Source organism: Mustela lutreola, chromosome 11 (assembly GCF_030435805.1).
Source record: "Mustela lutreola isolate mMusLut2 chromosome 11, mMusLut2.pri, whole genome shotgun sequence".
NCBI classification, from domain to species: domain Eukaryota; kingdom Metazoa; phylum Chordata; class Mammalia; order Carnivora; family Mustelidae; genus Mustela; species Mustela lutreola.
This window is the reverse complement of record NC_081300.1, coordinates 87143311-87157735: the sequence shown is the minus strand read 5'-3', so window position 1 is coordinate 87157735 and position 14425 is coordinate 87143311. Positions and strand designations below refer to the sequence as shown.

The 14425-nt window shown below is 42.6% G+C and overlaps 1 protein-coding gene across 9 annotated transcripts in view; it reads right to left on the bottom strand.

Annotated features, from left to right (window-relative positions):
• Positions 1-14425, bottom strand: part of CIT (citron rho-interacting serine/threonine kinase) — a 167913-nt gene that overhangs the window by 68558 nt on the left and 84930 nt on the right. For 6 of the 9 annotated variants that reach the window (XM_059138701.1, XM_059138700.1, XM_059138703.1 and 3 more), the window contains exons 14-19: positions 9805-9975; positions 9506-9556; positions 8722-8775; positions 5805-5945; positions 3873-3998; positions 393-488 (exon numbers count right to left, since the gene is read on the bottom strand). In XM_059138701.1, coding sequence (XP_058994684.1) covers positions 393-488; positions 3873-3998; positions 5805-5945; positions 8722-8775; positions 9506-9556; positions 9805-9975 — 639 coding nt within the window. The remainder of the gene's footprint in view (positions 1-392; positions 489-3872; positions 3999-5804; positions 5946-8721; positions 8776-9505; positions 9557-9804; positions 9976-14425) is intronic. The other 3 variants (XM_059138706.1, XM_059138708.1, XM_059138709.1) reach the window with 1 other exon arrangement.

Sequence of the window (14425 nt, the reverse complement as noted above, 5' to 3'; positions counted from 1 at the left end):
GACCTTGTCACCAGCAGGTCTTCGCTAAAGAAAGTCCTCAAGGATAGACTTTAAACCAAAGGAAAAGGTTCAGGTCTGAGATGCAGAAAGGAAATTAAAGCAAAGAATGGTGAGTCTGTGGCTAACTTGAAATTATCATGGACTGAATGACAGTGGGGTGAAAAACACATTAAAAATAGAACAGAGATTACTAATTAAAATATATATGTATGTCTTTTTGAATATCCCCCACATGGGTTAATATCTCAACACCTCCCACCATGGCCTGAGGACAGCATTTACCCCAAACAGGCATTGGGTCTAGCAAGAAGGAGCCCAAAGTGTCCCGGAAGAGAGAGAAGCTAGGTCATGCCAGAGGGAGAATGCCAAAGAAAATCAGAAAGTGTGTTTACTTTAATTTTTTCCTCGTAGTGCTGTTCTTTCTGTTTCAGGTGCACCTCTAGGTGCTGGGCGGAGACCTGGGCCTCGCGGTGCTTCTCCTCCAGCTCCTGGACACAAAGGAACAGACGGTCAGGTATGCAGAGGGAAAGACATAGTTCAAGTGTGTTCGACATTCACGGGAAACATGACTTTGGCACTGGCACCACAAGCAACAGGCACATGTTCCTTCATGACTAGCCCTAAGGCTCTTGGGAAGGAAACCACCACCGATCCTTGGCCCTGGGGTTTCCGGGTCCAAGTATTCAAACACATACACACACAGCTGGGGGGCTGGGATCAGAACGCTGTCAGTGTGACAGGTCAAACAAAGGCACATCTTCATCTGTGCACAGAGAATGGACAGTCACAAGGCAACATTTGAAAGTTTAGTGCAGCACAAAGCCCCTGTCCAGTGCCTTGAGCCTCAGGCCATTTTCACTGTCATAACAGCCTTAAATGAAAATAAGTAATTTCAATTTCTTTTAAACTGCAAGTTATTTTATTATGATAAAAAAAAAATTTGTATTTTCCTGATTAGCAACATGATTGCTCACCCTAGCAATGGAAAGTAAAGAAATGTTACAATTCAAACACTTTGAGGGTTGAATGATTTTTGTTTTAACTGACTAGTATGCGGAGAAAGTGAGTATCTGGAGATGCTCCTATGGTATTATGTTTATAGGCTACAGTGCTAATAGGAGCAAAGTAGAACATAAAATACACTGATAATAATGACCCAAATATGTATGCATATATATTAAAGATGGGAAGAGAATTTGGAGTGATATAAAGTGATATAAATAGTTCAGATGTAATATTCCCTTCGTTCTAAGATTTCTGCTTTTAAACAAAATCGTTATTCATTTGAAAATTATACCAATTCATTTGCCGATGGATTATAAACTGATCTTATAAAAGGCAGCATTCAATCTACTGAAACATTCTCTAAATGCAGATCTCTGCATCCACATTAATTCTTATGAATCTGGACCCATTAGTTAATTACTAATATCAAAAGTCATTATCCCAAGTTTTCATCTCTTCACAGTTGTGAAATTTTTCCTTCAAGTGGAAGTAATTATGAAAATTTTGAAGAATAAGGAAATTATACAGGATATGTCGTTAAAACGAGGGAAAAATAGTTTCAGATTCACATGCACATAAAATGTTACTGATTAAGCTTTTGAAATTCTAAAGCCTACAAGCATTGACTTTGCTTCAGGGGCCAGTAAAGTGTTCAATTTTAAGACCAGGTGCACAAGATCTATTGCAGTCTAACAGATGTGATCTTGAAACGTTGAATGTAAACAGGATTTTAATTAATAAAAACATACTTTAAGGGCTTTATGTGCACTAAAGGATCTCCTGCAATGACTTCTTTCATTAAAGCAAAAGACTTTGCCATAATGAAAATGCCAATTACCTGTTTTGAAAAGGTCTTATCAGAATAGCAAATATTTTAAAGCAAATGACATTTTGGGATCTGTTTCCAAGCACCATCATCATATGGCAGTAGTAAGGACCCCCTTCTGCCCACATCCTGAGTACTTCACAGTCTAAGCACAGGTTTCTTGAACAAAAGGCACTTTCCAATAAAAAAAAAAAGGTAGTCAGGCAGGTGGCAAGATACCCTTCAAACAAAGAAATCTGTTTACTTTTTCTTTAGGTTAGAAATCGCTTGATAATCATCTTGTCTGAGTTTTGGTCCTCCTAATAGAGTACAGGAATGGAAAGCAGAGTCTAAAAACAGGTAAAAAAAAAAAAAAAAAAAAAAAAAAAAAACAACTCAGATCCCTGGACCTGATGACTTGAAGACCCAATTTCTGGTCTATATGTGAATGGAAGTTAACAACACAGAATCCAAGAAGGGAGAATGCTCTACTCCTACATTTTAATTGCAAGCAAATCTTTGGAAAAGCAGATATTCTAAATCTGACTTCTTGGTGGTTTGGCATTTTTTGTTGTTGTTGTCATTTTTGTAAAACATTATCTTTTCTCTATGTATCGGATCAAACTCTTCAGTCCTGTTATGCAAACATGGTTCTTCACTGCTACATTTCCAGCTCCTAGAACAGTGCTTGGCACATAGTAGAAGCTCATTAAATATTTGTTGAATGAATGAATGAACACATCACCATTAAACAGAGAAACACTTTGCAACCACAAGAGACTTAACCACTTCGTTTGCACCAAGCAAGGGACAGTGGTGGTGGGATCTCAGTAGGATCTAATTTTACTCATGGTAAAATTCACACACTTGACAGTCGCCAAGAGAAACTTTGATGATGGAACAAGAGAACAGAAAGGGTAGACTAACAGTCACATTTGCCTTTGTGTGCAGACGTATATACAAAGACTGTGTTAAAGCAAAACAATTCAACCAATTTCTCTTTCACCTGTTCACTCAAGAGCATCCATATCTTCGTGAATATATGCAAACACAGGTAAAGTTTTGAAGGGTTTGGGGGTTTTGGTGGGTTTTTTTGGGGGGGGTTGGTATTAAGGATAGGTCTGTAAGTTGGCCATTCTTGAGTTCATATAGTCGCAGGTGACCCACTTCCCAGAAGTGATACAGAGAGACACAGAGAGAGATGCACCGGCCTGCGCACCACCTCGCCTCCTTACAGTGGAAAGGAACAATCGACCACTCCAGGGTCTCTCCTAGGGGCAGGGAGAAGGGGGCTATGAAAAGATTCCATGTCATCGCTAAGACTCCCACGCGTGGCACACATTCCTGGCTTTGGGACTGAGATCCAAGGACAGTCCTTTAAAAGTTCACCTGCCTAGGACAAAAACCTCACCACATCCGCAAGTAGCACCCAAGCCGGGCTTCCTTGATGAAGTTAATTTGGTCACCAGAGCCGAAAACAGAATCATGAGGCTTTACAAACCTAAAAAAAGACTTGCTACATCTAAGGAAATTAAGGGGGGGAAATAATACTAATAACCAACTGTAGCAGAGAGAGTGAGTGGGCGAACGCAGATCTATGACAAATACTACTCTGAGAAAAACAGCCCTGCGTGACTAATTTCTGTCTTCTCCAAAAGCAAAAATCTGGGTTTGGGTTTTAAAGGTCTAAAGCCCCACCGTTTTGCAAATTGCCATCGCAACGTTAACAGCCATACAAAACTCTGCCAATAGAAGTACATCAGTGCTCCTGTAAATATGTATTGGAAATGACAGAGGATGCACGTTCATGTTTTAAAATATCAGGCGGTAGCAAACAGAGCGGAAAAGTAATATTTACGGATCTGTTACCGGTGCCGAGACGTCCAACATTTGGTTACTCGTGCTATCCTAGCATGGGGCCGACACTGAAGCCGCTTCTCTCCACTCACCTACTCGGTGATACCTCCCCTGGGTGACGGCGTTCCGTTCCTCTTTTCACCACCTTCCCTCTGTGACCTCTAACCTGTTGTCTTTTAACTTTTCAGCTTTTGTTCCTGCTCACCAGAATTTTATCAGCCATCTGCTGGATCTGTTGGGATTTTGTCTGGATGTCATCCTTCAGTCTGTTTTCTCTACGCTCCATGGTCTCTAGCCTCTTTACCTTGTTCTCCAGAGAATGGCGGCGTTCCTGTAGATCATGAATCAATCAGAGAGTTTTAATGGAGTAACTGCTATGGGCACAGCGCCTGCACCAAGGGAGAGTGCCCTCGAGAAGCATACGCGCAAGGCAGGAAGAGAAGTCTTGGGCACCCGAAGCAACGGTGAGGAAAAGAAGATTCTAGAATCCAAGTACTTGGTTGTGTTGGGTTACAAGAGTGCATTCATTCATTCAAATATTTACCAAGCACCTACTATCTGCAAAGTATCACACTAGGCATCACGGAAAATACGGAGAGGGAGCCGACAGAATTCCTGCCCTTGGGAAAGATAAGACAAACACAAAGAAACATAATAGAGGTTAAGATGGGTAAGGGCCATACAGAAAATCGGGTTCAGAGGGCGGTGGGAGGTTGCAGGCGGGAGAAAGTCCTTTTCGCCGAAGGAGCCAAAGGGAGAAGTCACCGAGATGTGAGCTTTGGAGAGTGCTGGGATACCCAGGCTGGACTGGGGAGGGCAGGAGGGGAGGGTGGAAGGCCCTTCAGACAAAGGCCGATGCATTAGCACAAATATGGAGGCGGTAGGGAGCTGGTAGGGAGCCGGTGAGGCCGCAGGAGAAGCCTCCAGCCACTAGAGCACAAGATGAGTTAGGGGACAGAGGAGAGAAGGTAAAAGGGAGCACTAGTGGGTCGAATGGCGCCGAGTTTCACGTACCAAGTTCAGGGGTGCACACAGGACACAGGGAAGCTCTGAAAGCTCTGGGATGGGGCAGGGGGTGCTGATGAGTCTCCGGTTGAGGCCAGTGAGTCTTATGTCAAACGAGCCAGTGGGGAGGAAGGGAAGATGGAAAGTAGAGGGCCCCGAAATGACGAAGTGTGCTCAGCTAAGGGAAGGAAGGCCTGGACTGTGAGGAAGCCCACAGAAATGGCAAGTAGGGGTGAATGGGGGAGACAGTGTGGCTGGATTTATAGGACCGAATGGCAGGGAGCAAGGAGGAAAAGACGATGTCAAGGTTTCAAGCCTGGGGTGACCAGATGAGTGACACTGGTCCTGACTGGCATGAGGAGATTAAGAAGGGAGCCCCACTCATGGGGGAAGATACTGAGTTCACTCTAGATTTGATGCACCCGCCAACACCAGGGCAGGGGAAGGCAGAGGGCCCGGCAATGTTGGGGGGGGCAGGGGGAGGGTTAAGTCAACTACGATCTGTTCTCTGTGACAATCACCAAAGTGGTGAGGGAGGTGGAGGGGAGTCGGGGGGAAGTGTTACTTTTTATTCTCTGTTCTTCAGTACTGTTCAAGTTTTCTACAATAAGAAGACACTCATGTGTTTCCTGTATAATTATATCAAATATTTCAGCAACAACAACAACAACAAAGAATTGGAGGGAGAGAAAAGGCCCAAAACACGGGCCCTGGGGGGGCCATCGACACACAGGTAACACCTGAAGCCTTGAAAGGTAATGTTATTAAGTCTGTGGGAAGAGGCAAGGAAAAACAGGGATGCGGAGGGAAGAGAAAGAGAAACTTGAGGGAGAGTGTTACAGTTCACGGACTGAAACGTGAATCCCCTGCAGGTTCCTGAGGCCAGAGGAAAATGAACAGAAAAGCAGTGTTCTTATCAGGACATCTTTCTACTTGAAGCTGCTGTGACCAGTCTTTTCTTCCCCTTTGGGGAAAAACGCTGCCAAGCCTCTCAGGTTCCAAAGGGATTGGCAGAAGGGAAAGCGGATCCGCAGTGTCTCTTCTCGGCACGGCCCAAAGCTGGTCGGCTGCTCGCGGGCGGCCACGCCGGGACCCAGACTCAGTCCAGCACGGGCTGAGGACCCCTGCTCACCTCGGCCTCCACCAGCTTCTTTTTTATGCCTTCGGAGGAGTCCTCCCGGTTCTGCAGCTTCTCCAGCTCACGCTCGGCCCGCTCCTTGGCCTGGCGGATATTCTGCAGCAGCTCGGTGGCCTCTGTGCTGGCTTTTACAGCCTACCCGGGGCGAAGGAACAGGAGAAAGAGGGCCAAAGTCATTCACATAAAAAGATGCTGGTGATCTCCTCAATGGGAAAAGTCAGGCAATACTGAGTGTATACGTACCAGATCGATTTTCAAAACCCATTCACATTCACTTTATTCTGCATTTCCTCTCCATTAAAGTGCATATATATATGCATACATGTATATATACACACACACATATACTATATATTATAATATGTATTATATTATATATAATGCATTCTAAATTCAGTGATGTTTATATATATTATATTTAAAATTTAGAATGCATTATATATAATATAGAATTTAAAATGCATTATATATAATACATATTGTAATAATATAATAAATATTATTTATATATGTGTATATATACGTAAACATCACTGAATTTAGAATGCATCGTACAGTTAAAATGGACAGCAGTTTTTCCTTCTTGGGGTACACAGATAGAGTGTCTAATAATCATTAGTATCTTCGATTCAATGCAACATAGTAAATGCAAACACAAAGGCCTAGCAGGACTTATCTACCCAGGTGTGAATGTATTTACCCTCAGAGCATTAAGTTTCTCCTTGTTTAGGGGCACCTGGGTGGCTCAGTGGGATTAAAGCTTTTGCTTTCGGCTCAAGCCATGATCTCAGGGTCGTGGGATCGAGCCCCGCATCCGGCTCTTGGCTCAGCAGGGAGCCTGCTTCTCCCTCTCTCTCTGTCCGCCTCTCTGCCTACTTGTGATCTCTGTCTGTCAAATAAATAAATAAAATTTTTTTAAAAAGTTTCTCCTTATTTAATTATCTCATTTGCTGACTTTCCTACAGGGAATCTGTACTACTTTTATTAAAAAACAGGATAAAAACTGTAAGCTTTTCTTCAACCTATCAAAGTCTGTAACAACCATAGAGTTCACTGGTAATTCACAAATCTCTGCTTAAAAAGAAAACAAAAGAAAAAGCTACACCTTTTGAAGTTAATTTTCGTTTGGATCCTAATGACACTGCTGCTCTTACAGCATCATAGCACAGATCTGAGAGTAAGAAACCAACAGTCTCACACTTACTGGCTTTGAATTACAATTTTAAAAAGTCGAACTTCAAGAAAACTTCATCTTTGAGACTAGCACTGTCCAACATGGGAGCCACTGGCCCCAGGGAGCACTTGCAATGTGACTGGAAAATTTATTTTTAAGGTAACTTATGTTTGATTCGTTTAAAAACTGAAAGAGTATAAATGTTTTAATATCAGATACATGCTGCAATGGTATTTTGGCTCTATCGAATTAAATAGACTGCATTATTCAAATAAAATCACCTGTTACTTTCTGCCTGTTTAAGGTGGCTACTAGAAGATTTAAAATTACACCAGTAGCTGACACTCATGGCTTGCATCATACTTCTGATGGAGAACACAGTTCTAGATAGAAATGGGTATCCTTATACAAACATCTACATGAAAGAGGGCTAAGAAGGCTTTCATTGGCCATCTCCAGGACAGGTGAGAAGGAGGCAGATGACTGGATGACAATCAAAATGTAGTCTATCCACACAACGGAATATCACACAGTCTCTAAAGAGAAGGAAACTCTGCCCCACGGTACAATGTGGAGGAACCTCTAGGACATGATGCGAAACGAAATGAGGCAGTCACGGAAGACCTAATGCTCTATGATGCCACTCCTCAGAAGGCTCTAGAGCAGCCCAAATCACAGAAAGAGAACGAAGAACGGTGGTTGACCAAGGGCTAGGGGGAGGGAGGAAGGAGAATCAGCAGGTCAAGGGTTTCACCTTTGCCAGATGAAAAGGTTCTAGAGATCCACTGCGCAGCAACGTGAATACACTTAACACGACCAAACTCTATCCTTAAAATGGTTAAAATGGCCAGGGTGCCTTGGTGGCTCAGTTGGTTAAGCATCCGACTCTTGGTTTCAGCTCAGATCATAACCTCATGGGTCCTGAGATCGAGCCCCTAGTCAGGATCCATGCTCAGCAGGAGTCTGCTTAAAAATTATCTTCCTCTGCCCCTCCCCCAACTTGCATGCACAGCACAGATGCACACGCTATTTCTCTCTCAAATAAATAGATAACTCTTTAAAAAAAAATGGTTAGGATAGTAAATTTAATGTTGTGTGTTTTTCACCACAACTTTAAAACAACAACTATAACAAAAAAGAGTACGAAGAGGCTCTATTAAACCAGGCTAGGAAACACAGGGCCGTCTTTGCTGGGACAGGCATATCTCAGAACCATGGCCGTTCTGGGCCATGCATTAGCATTTCCAGAGTTCAGCCAACGGGAGGGTCATTAGCCCCAACTATACAGGATGCCTTAAAACAAACCCACCCCCTCCCCCACCTGGAGATGACTCCCCAGCTCCCCCAGTCTTCAGGTGGACAGTTTCACACTGAAAGCCATCTGGGCCATAAACAACACCTGCTTCTCTTACAAATGTGCAAAACAGGGAGCCTGGCCCTCTGAAGGGAGAGAAGCTGGCCTCTTGGCCTCATGGGTTCTGTCATAGTATAATTAGAACTTTTACTTGAGAGTCTCACGCAGCTTGGGTTTTTAAAAATAAACACAGCTGACATGTGTCAAAAAGAAAAACTATATTCAGAACTCTGATATTTTCAGGTAATAGCTCACTCCCCCTTCATTTTCCTCGGTGCAGGCTGACTAATTCTGTCTTTTTCATCTTTTGGGCTCCAGGACAAGGCAAAGAAAAGTATTTGGAAATGAGGGGTAAGTTCCCCCAAAAATCACCTCGGGCTTACCTTTTCCAGCTTCTCTTGGAGCTCCTGAATTTTGAGCTGTTGCTCAGCATTGATCTATAATTAAAATTCCGGGAAATAAAGCAAAAAATAAGGTGGCATGAATGGCTGGCTACATTTACTGCAGTGCTATTGTCTGAAGGTTTCTATGGGGTCTTTCTGTTCTGTTTTCCAGCCCCCACTAATGGAGAGAAAGAATAGAGACCTATCAGAGAAATCTTTGAATGTCCCCATGAAAATCTCCATGCTACTTTCCTAGAACCAATAATACAGAAAGGGCAAGAGAATCAAAGTTGCCCAGTGTCTTAAGATTATAGAAATTTTCACCTATGTTTTATTAGGTGTCTCGGTTTGTATGTTACTGTGATCAGACATGATAAAAAATAAGGTATCTTTCATCCCTATAACAACAGTTAAAGCTAAATGTGGTTGCCCAAAGATTGACAGTCAAAATAAACCTGCTAGAGTTCTCTATCCATTGCAAGAGTATTGTTAACCAATGTCTGGCAGTGAAGAGTAACATTTAAAAGATTATCAGGTCTCTGCATGGCTCAGTCAGTTGAGTGTCCTACTCTTGATTTCGGCTCATGATCGGTTCTGAGATGGAGCCTTGAGTTTGGTCTCTACACTCAGTCCGAGTCTGCCTGTCCCTCTCCCTCTGCTCCTCTGCCCCAGCCCACCCCCATTCCCATATGTGTGAGCTCTCTCTCTCAAATAAATAAAATCTTAAAAAAAAAAAGTTTACAGATTGTCTACCAAATATAGCAGGACCAGTAATGGAAAATACCTTCTCCAGTTTGGAATAATCCCCCACTTCAGGCTTCCCTTGATCCTTAGCCTGTAATTTAAGAGATAAAACATATTTTCTTGATATCTACAGCCAAATGATGATGATGATGATGATGATAATAATAATAATAACTACATTATCTTCTATTAAAAAAAAAAAAAAAAGACCAGGAGCTTTGCAGAGTACTCCCTTATTCCCCAAACATACACTCATTAAGCTAGTATTCCCTTGATTCTTACTAAGATCAGCCAGGAGTTCTACCCCAAAAACAGCCTTCTGAGAGGCGGCTTGGCTACCTTCATTAGTTTATGCTGACATTCTGTCGCTTTCCGCTTGAACTCTTCAGCAGCGAGCCGAGACTCTCTCAACTCCGATTCATAGAGATCACTCCGTCTCCTTGCCGAAACAAGGTCCTCTTCCAACTGATTCATCATCAACCTCATTTCTTCCACTTGAGCCTGGTACTCCTAAAGAGCAGGCAAGGGAAGAAAGGCAAACTTCAGAACTCCTTAAAAAAAAATTTAAAAAAAAATAAAAATAAAAGGCAAGCAGTGAAGACAGAAGACCATGGACCATGGGAGGGAAGACGCACGTTGAAGACAGATTGGCAGGGTGCGGTCCTAGAGAAGAGATGGATCAAAATGGACAGAAGAGAGAGGTGTAGGGAGGGTCAGGAGGGAGATAAGTATATTAAGTCTTTAAACTAACTTAATGTAGGTAGGAGCACCTCGTTGGTTCAGTCGGTTGAGTGTCAGACTCTTGGTTTCAGCTCAGGTTATCATCTCAGGATCGTGAGATCGAGTCCTACATCGGGCTCCACGCTCAGCATGGAGTCTGCTTGGGATTCTCTCTCTTTCTCTCCCTCACCCTCTACCCCTCCCCTCACGTGCTCTCCTGCTCTCTCAAATAAATCAATAAAAATCTTTAAACTGTTTTAACATAGATCATGTATCATTAGTGACACCATTTGGAACATGTGTACCTGTATCTAATAAGAGCTTTTGAGCAAATAATACCACACAAGCAGCACAGAACCTGAAGGCGTTTGCAACCCAGGAGAGCTTAAAAGGGATGCTCTTTAAACAACCAGGATAAACTGCTTACATGTAGCTTTCTTCCAAGGGTAATCATTTATATAGATTTGTCCTTTAGAAGTCATGTGCTCCTAACACAATTAGACATGGTACTAGTTTTAAAATTAACCTTTCAGATGGCGCAAGGGGGTAATTGGAAATCTCGGTGGAAAGAATCTTGGAAGGTGAAACTCATCATGTCGGTTTCTGACCATTAATTTCTCTGGGACCAAAACTGAATGATGGACTTAACATTGCTCTTGAATGCAAGTCACCCTGAAATTTGGAAGAGTCAGAAATGCTGGCTCTGGTCAAAATAACTTGTGAGCAAAACTCCAGAGAAAGAATTATCTTGTTCCTTCGAGCAAACCTTTAAAGTGATCCAAACAGCCTGACCTTTTCCAAAATGAATTTCTAAAATCAAAACAGAACATTTGAATCGGTTTTTCAAAATTGGATTTACCAAGAGAAATGATTCTGAAAACTTTGGAGCAAAGTATAAAAATATTCTGTTAGCAAAATCAAAAAGCATATGCATATGGGGATTATGAATGAACATGTATCCAATCCAAGGTGACTCAGGGTGGGGGGAAGGAATTAAAATGAAAAGAATAAAGAATTGAGTCAAGACTATCTTTGATATACACAATATACAGTGAAAATCTCTAAGATCTGTTCTCCCAGGAAATCATTAAAGAGGTATCAATTAAGCAAGGACATGTTTTTAACCGGTATAAATAATAGACTTTTAAATAATAGGATCTAAAGCAAACCTTTCATCCAACTGTAATAGGCAGTCCCTCAGGAGCACACTAAAGCGGAGGTAAAAATTAGATAGTTTTCATGCAAGCACGCCTCTCTGTATAATTGGGAGATGAAAATAATGAGCCCTGAGTGCAGCACGGTCTCATTTCGCTGTGCCCACCCATAAGCATACTATTATTGAAGGTCAGTCCCAGAAGTTGTGGGGCACCAGGCTGTCTGTGGAGTACACACAAAGTGGCTGATGCTGGGTTCCAGAACCAAAGGTCTTCACAACTTGCTTACAGTTATCTGAACTGAGACAGTGGAACATGAGGCCAGTTATGTGAAATGATGCATCCTTTACTTGAATCCTTTATTTTCTGTCCCTTTTGGCCAGGGTTGGATTATGACTTTTGTGGCTCTGGGCACTGTGCCTCCCTGGATCCCCTCCTCCATTTAAAAAAAAAAAAAGCATTAAAAATCATATTTTATGGGGCGCCTGGGTGGCTCAGTCCATTAAGCGTCTGCGTTTGGCTCAGGTCATGATCCCAGGGTCCTGGGATCGAGCCCTACATCGGGCTCCCTGCTCAGTGGGGAGCCTGCTGCTCCCTCTGCCCCTCCCCCTGCTCATGCTCATGCTCTCTCAAATAAATAAAATCCTTTTTAAAAACTTATATTTTACAATGGCATTCATATAGAGACAAAAACATGAGTATTATCTGCAAAAACAGTTTCTTTGACCTAAAAGCTCACTGTTTTTCTTCTCACTAAAAACAAGAACAAAAGACGTGTAAGCCTTTTATGGGTGCCTTAAAGTACTGCTGGCTTGCTCACAGGAACAAACCCTAAGCTCCAGAGGAAGCAAAGAGCTGAGAGAAAATCTTGGGCATCTTTTACCCTCAAGCTCCTTTTTCTGTCTGGAATTTCTGTCGGCAAGAGGGAGAGGGGTAAGTGATTTTTGTGTTTTGTCAAGAGCAAGGACAGAGTGTTGTTCTTTCCCCTCAACATTTCTTTTTCCTGAGCTGTCGGCGCCCACGGGGAGGAAGGCCAGAATCAGACAACATCTCTATCAGCCATCTGAGCTCTTAGGGTGCCCAGCTCGCTACAAGCAGCAAAAGGAATTCTACCTCATCTGTTGAGTCACTGTTATAATGCTGCCTCCTTCACGGAAATCCTCTAAATCCAACAGCTGACCAAATCCCTGCTTCAGGAAAAGTATGAGAGAAAATAACTGGGTCTGTTTCCAAGGAGAGCTGAGAGACAGCGGTCGCGTCTTGGCATGGGATGGACTGTCAGTCAGTGCTGAGTGGGATCAAGATGGGGAACCGCAGACACCCTTCAAGATCTGCCCTAAAGTATGTCTTCTGAATGAAGCCTCAGAGTTTTGTGGGAAGAAAGACATACTCTTACTCCAACAGAAACCCCAAAACGCCAACACCTTCTGCGTTACTCAAACTTCATTTTCCTTCCTGAAGAAGGGTCAAGGTTCATCAGCCATCCTAGTAATGGTGTATGAATCGAGCAATCACCTGAGACTCTTAGTTGTTTCTATCATGAACCAAATGCAAACACTCTTTAGGGGGTGGCTAAGCAGAAGCACAATATTCAGAAAATTAAAAAATGAATAGCTGTGCAGAAATTAGCTTTGGAGAGAAAACGTGGGGGGAATAAATGCCAACTCTGGGAGGAGTCGACAAATCGCAAACCGAACCCTAGGAGTCTGCTGAGAAGCAGGAAATGCTTTTTCCTGGACTGCAGACATCCTGGTCTCCCAAAACTCACCAAAAGCCAATTTAATAAATCCGTCTTCCGATGAGAAAGGAAATCAGAAGCGGAGAAGTTTTCTGCCCCGCCCTCCGCCCCGGTGGAACTTTCAGCAGTCATTAAATCTAAAACTCCACATGTATGCCAACTGTGGTAGGAATCATCAAAGACATCTCTTTGAACTCAACCACCAGCATGTACCTTTTCAAAATGTCCTGAAAATTCAGTTTCTATGGAAGTCATGGCCACCAGCTGCTCCCTCTGGTGGCCAAATGCGGCTTTCATTTCCCCCAGGATGTCCCCAAAAGCAAATCTCCAAACACATTGAACTAATGGGAGAAAAAGAATCCTGTCCCTTGAAACTTTCAGGATGAAAACCTATGTTGATAAAAGGTACAATGAGTCAACTGTCAGAGCAGATTTTTCCAATTCTATGTGTAACCTTCAAAAATCTCTAAGATTAATATCCGTGTTCAGAACAGATTGCCAACATTACCTTTACAGGTTTGTTTATAATGTCTTAGTCAAGCAAGAGGATAGTAACTGATCAGTTTCAAATAGTAAGGTGGTCCACAGATTGTGCCAACAAAAACCCTAAAACATTCATTCTTTCTTTAGGGAAAAGTTAACAGATCAAATGACTTGTGGGAGTCTCCTGCATTAGCCCTCTCACCCTTCCCTCCCCACAATGGCTAAGTCTGTGCTACTCGGGGACAAAAATGTTCATTCCCATCACTGCTTCCCTTAGATGTTCTGAAATGAATGAGAGTTGCCAGGCAGCTGATAATTCAGCTCTCCCAATCGTTCACTGCCATCTCTTCATTAAAGTTTCTATTTACAGTTTCTTCAAAGGACCCAAAAAACCCATGCTAAAAAGGAAACAATAAAGCAAAATAAAAATGAACCATCCAGAAAGAAAATCCTTATAGAAAGGAAAAAAAAAGAGAGAGAGACAGACAGACAGAGAGTAAGTAGGCTTTTTAAACATCTTGATTCTCTTTTCTGAACACTCAGTGGATGGCTTTCTGCACTCAGATTTCCCAGGTTAATTCTGATGTGGCCTTTGCCTCTCAAACGCTTCTTCTCTCCATATACATACAATTTAAACTATGTAACATCCTGGCTTCAAAGCGCCTGGGTGAGTGGGTCAGTAAGTTAAGTCTCTGCCTTTGGCTCAGGCCATGATTCCCAGGGTCCTGGGACGGAGACTCCTCAAGGAGTGTGCCCCTCCTCTCATTCCTGCTCTCTCTAGCTCTCTCTCAAATAAAGAAATAAAATCTTTTAAAAAAAAAAAAAAAAGGGGTAAGAAAGGAAGAAAAGAAATAACCTGGCCTCC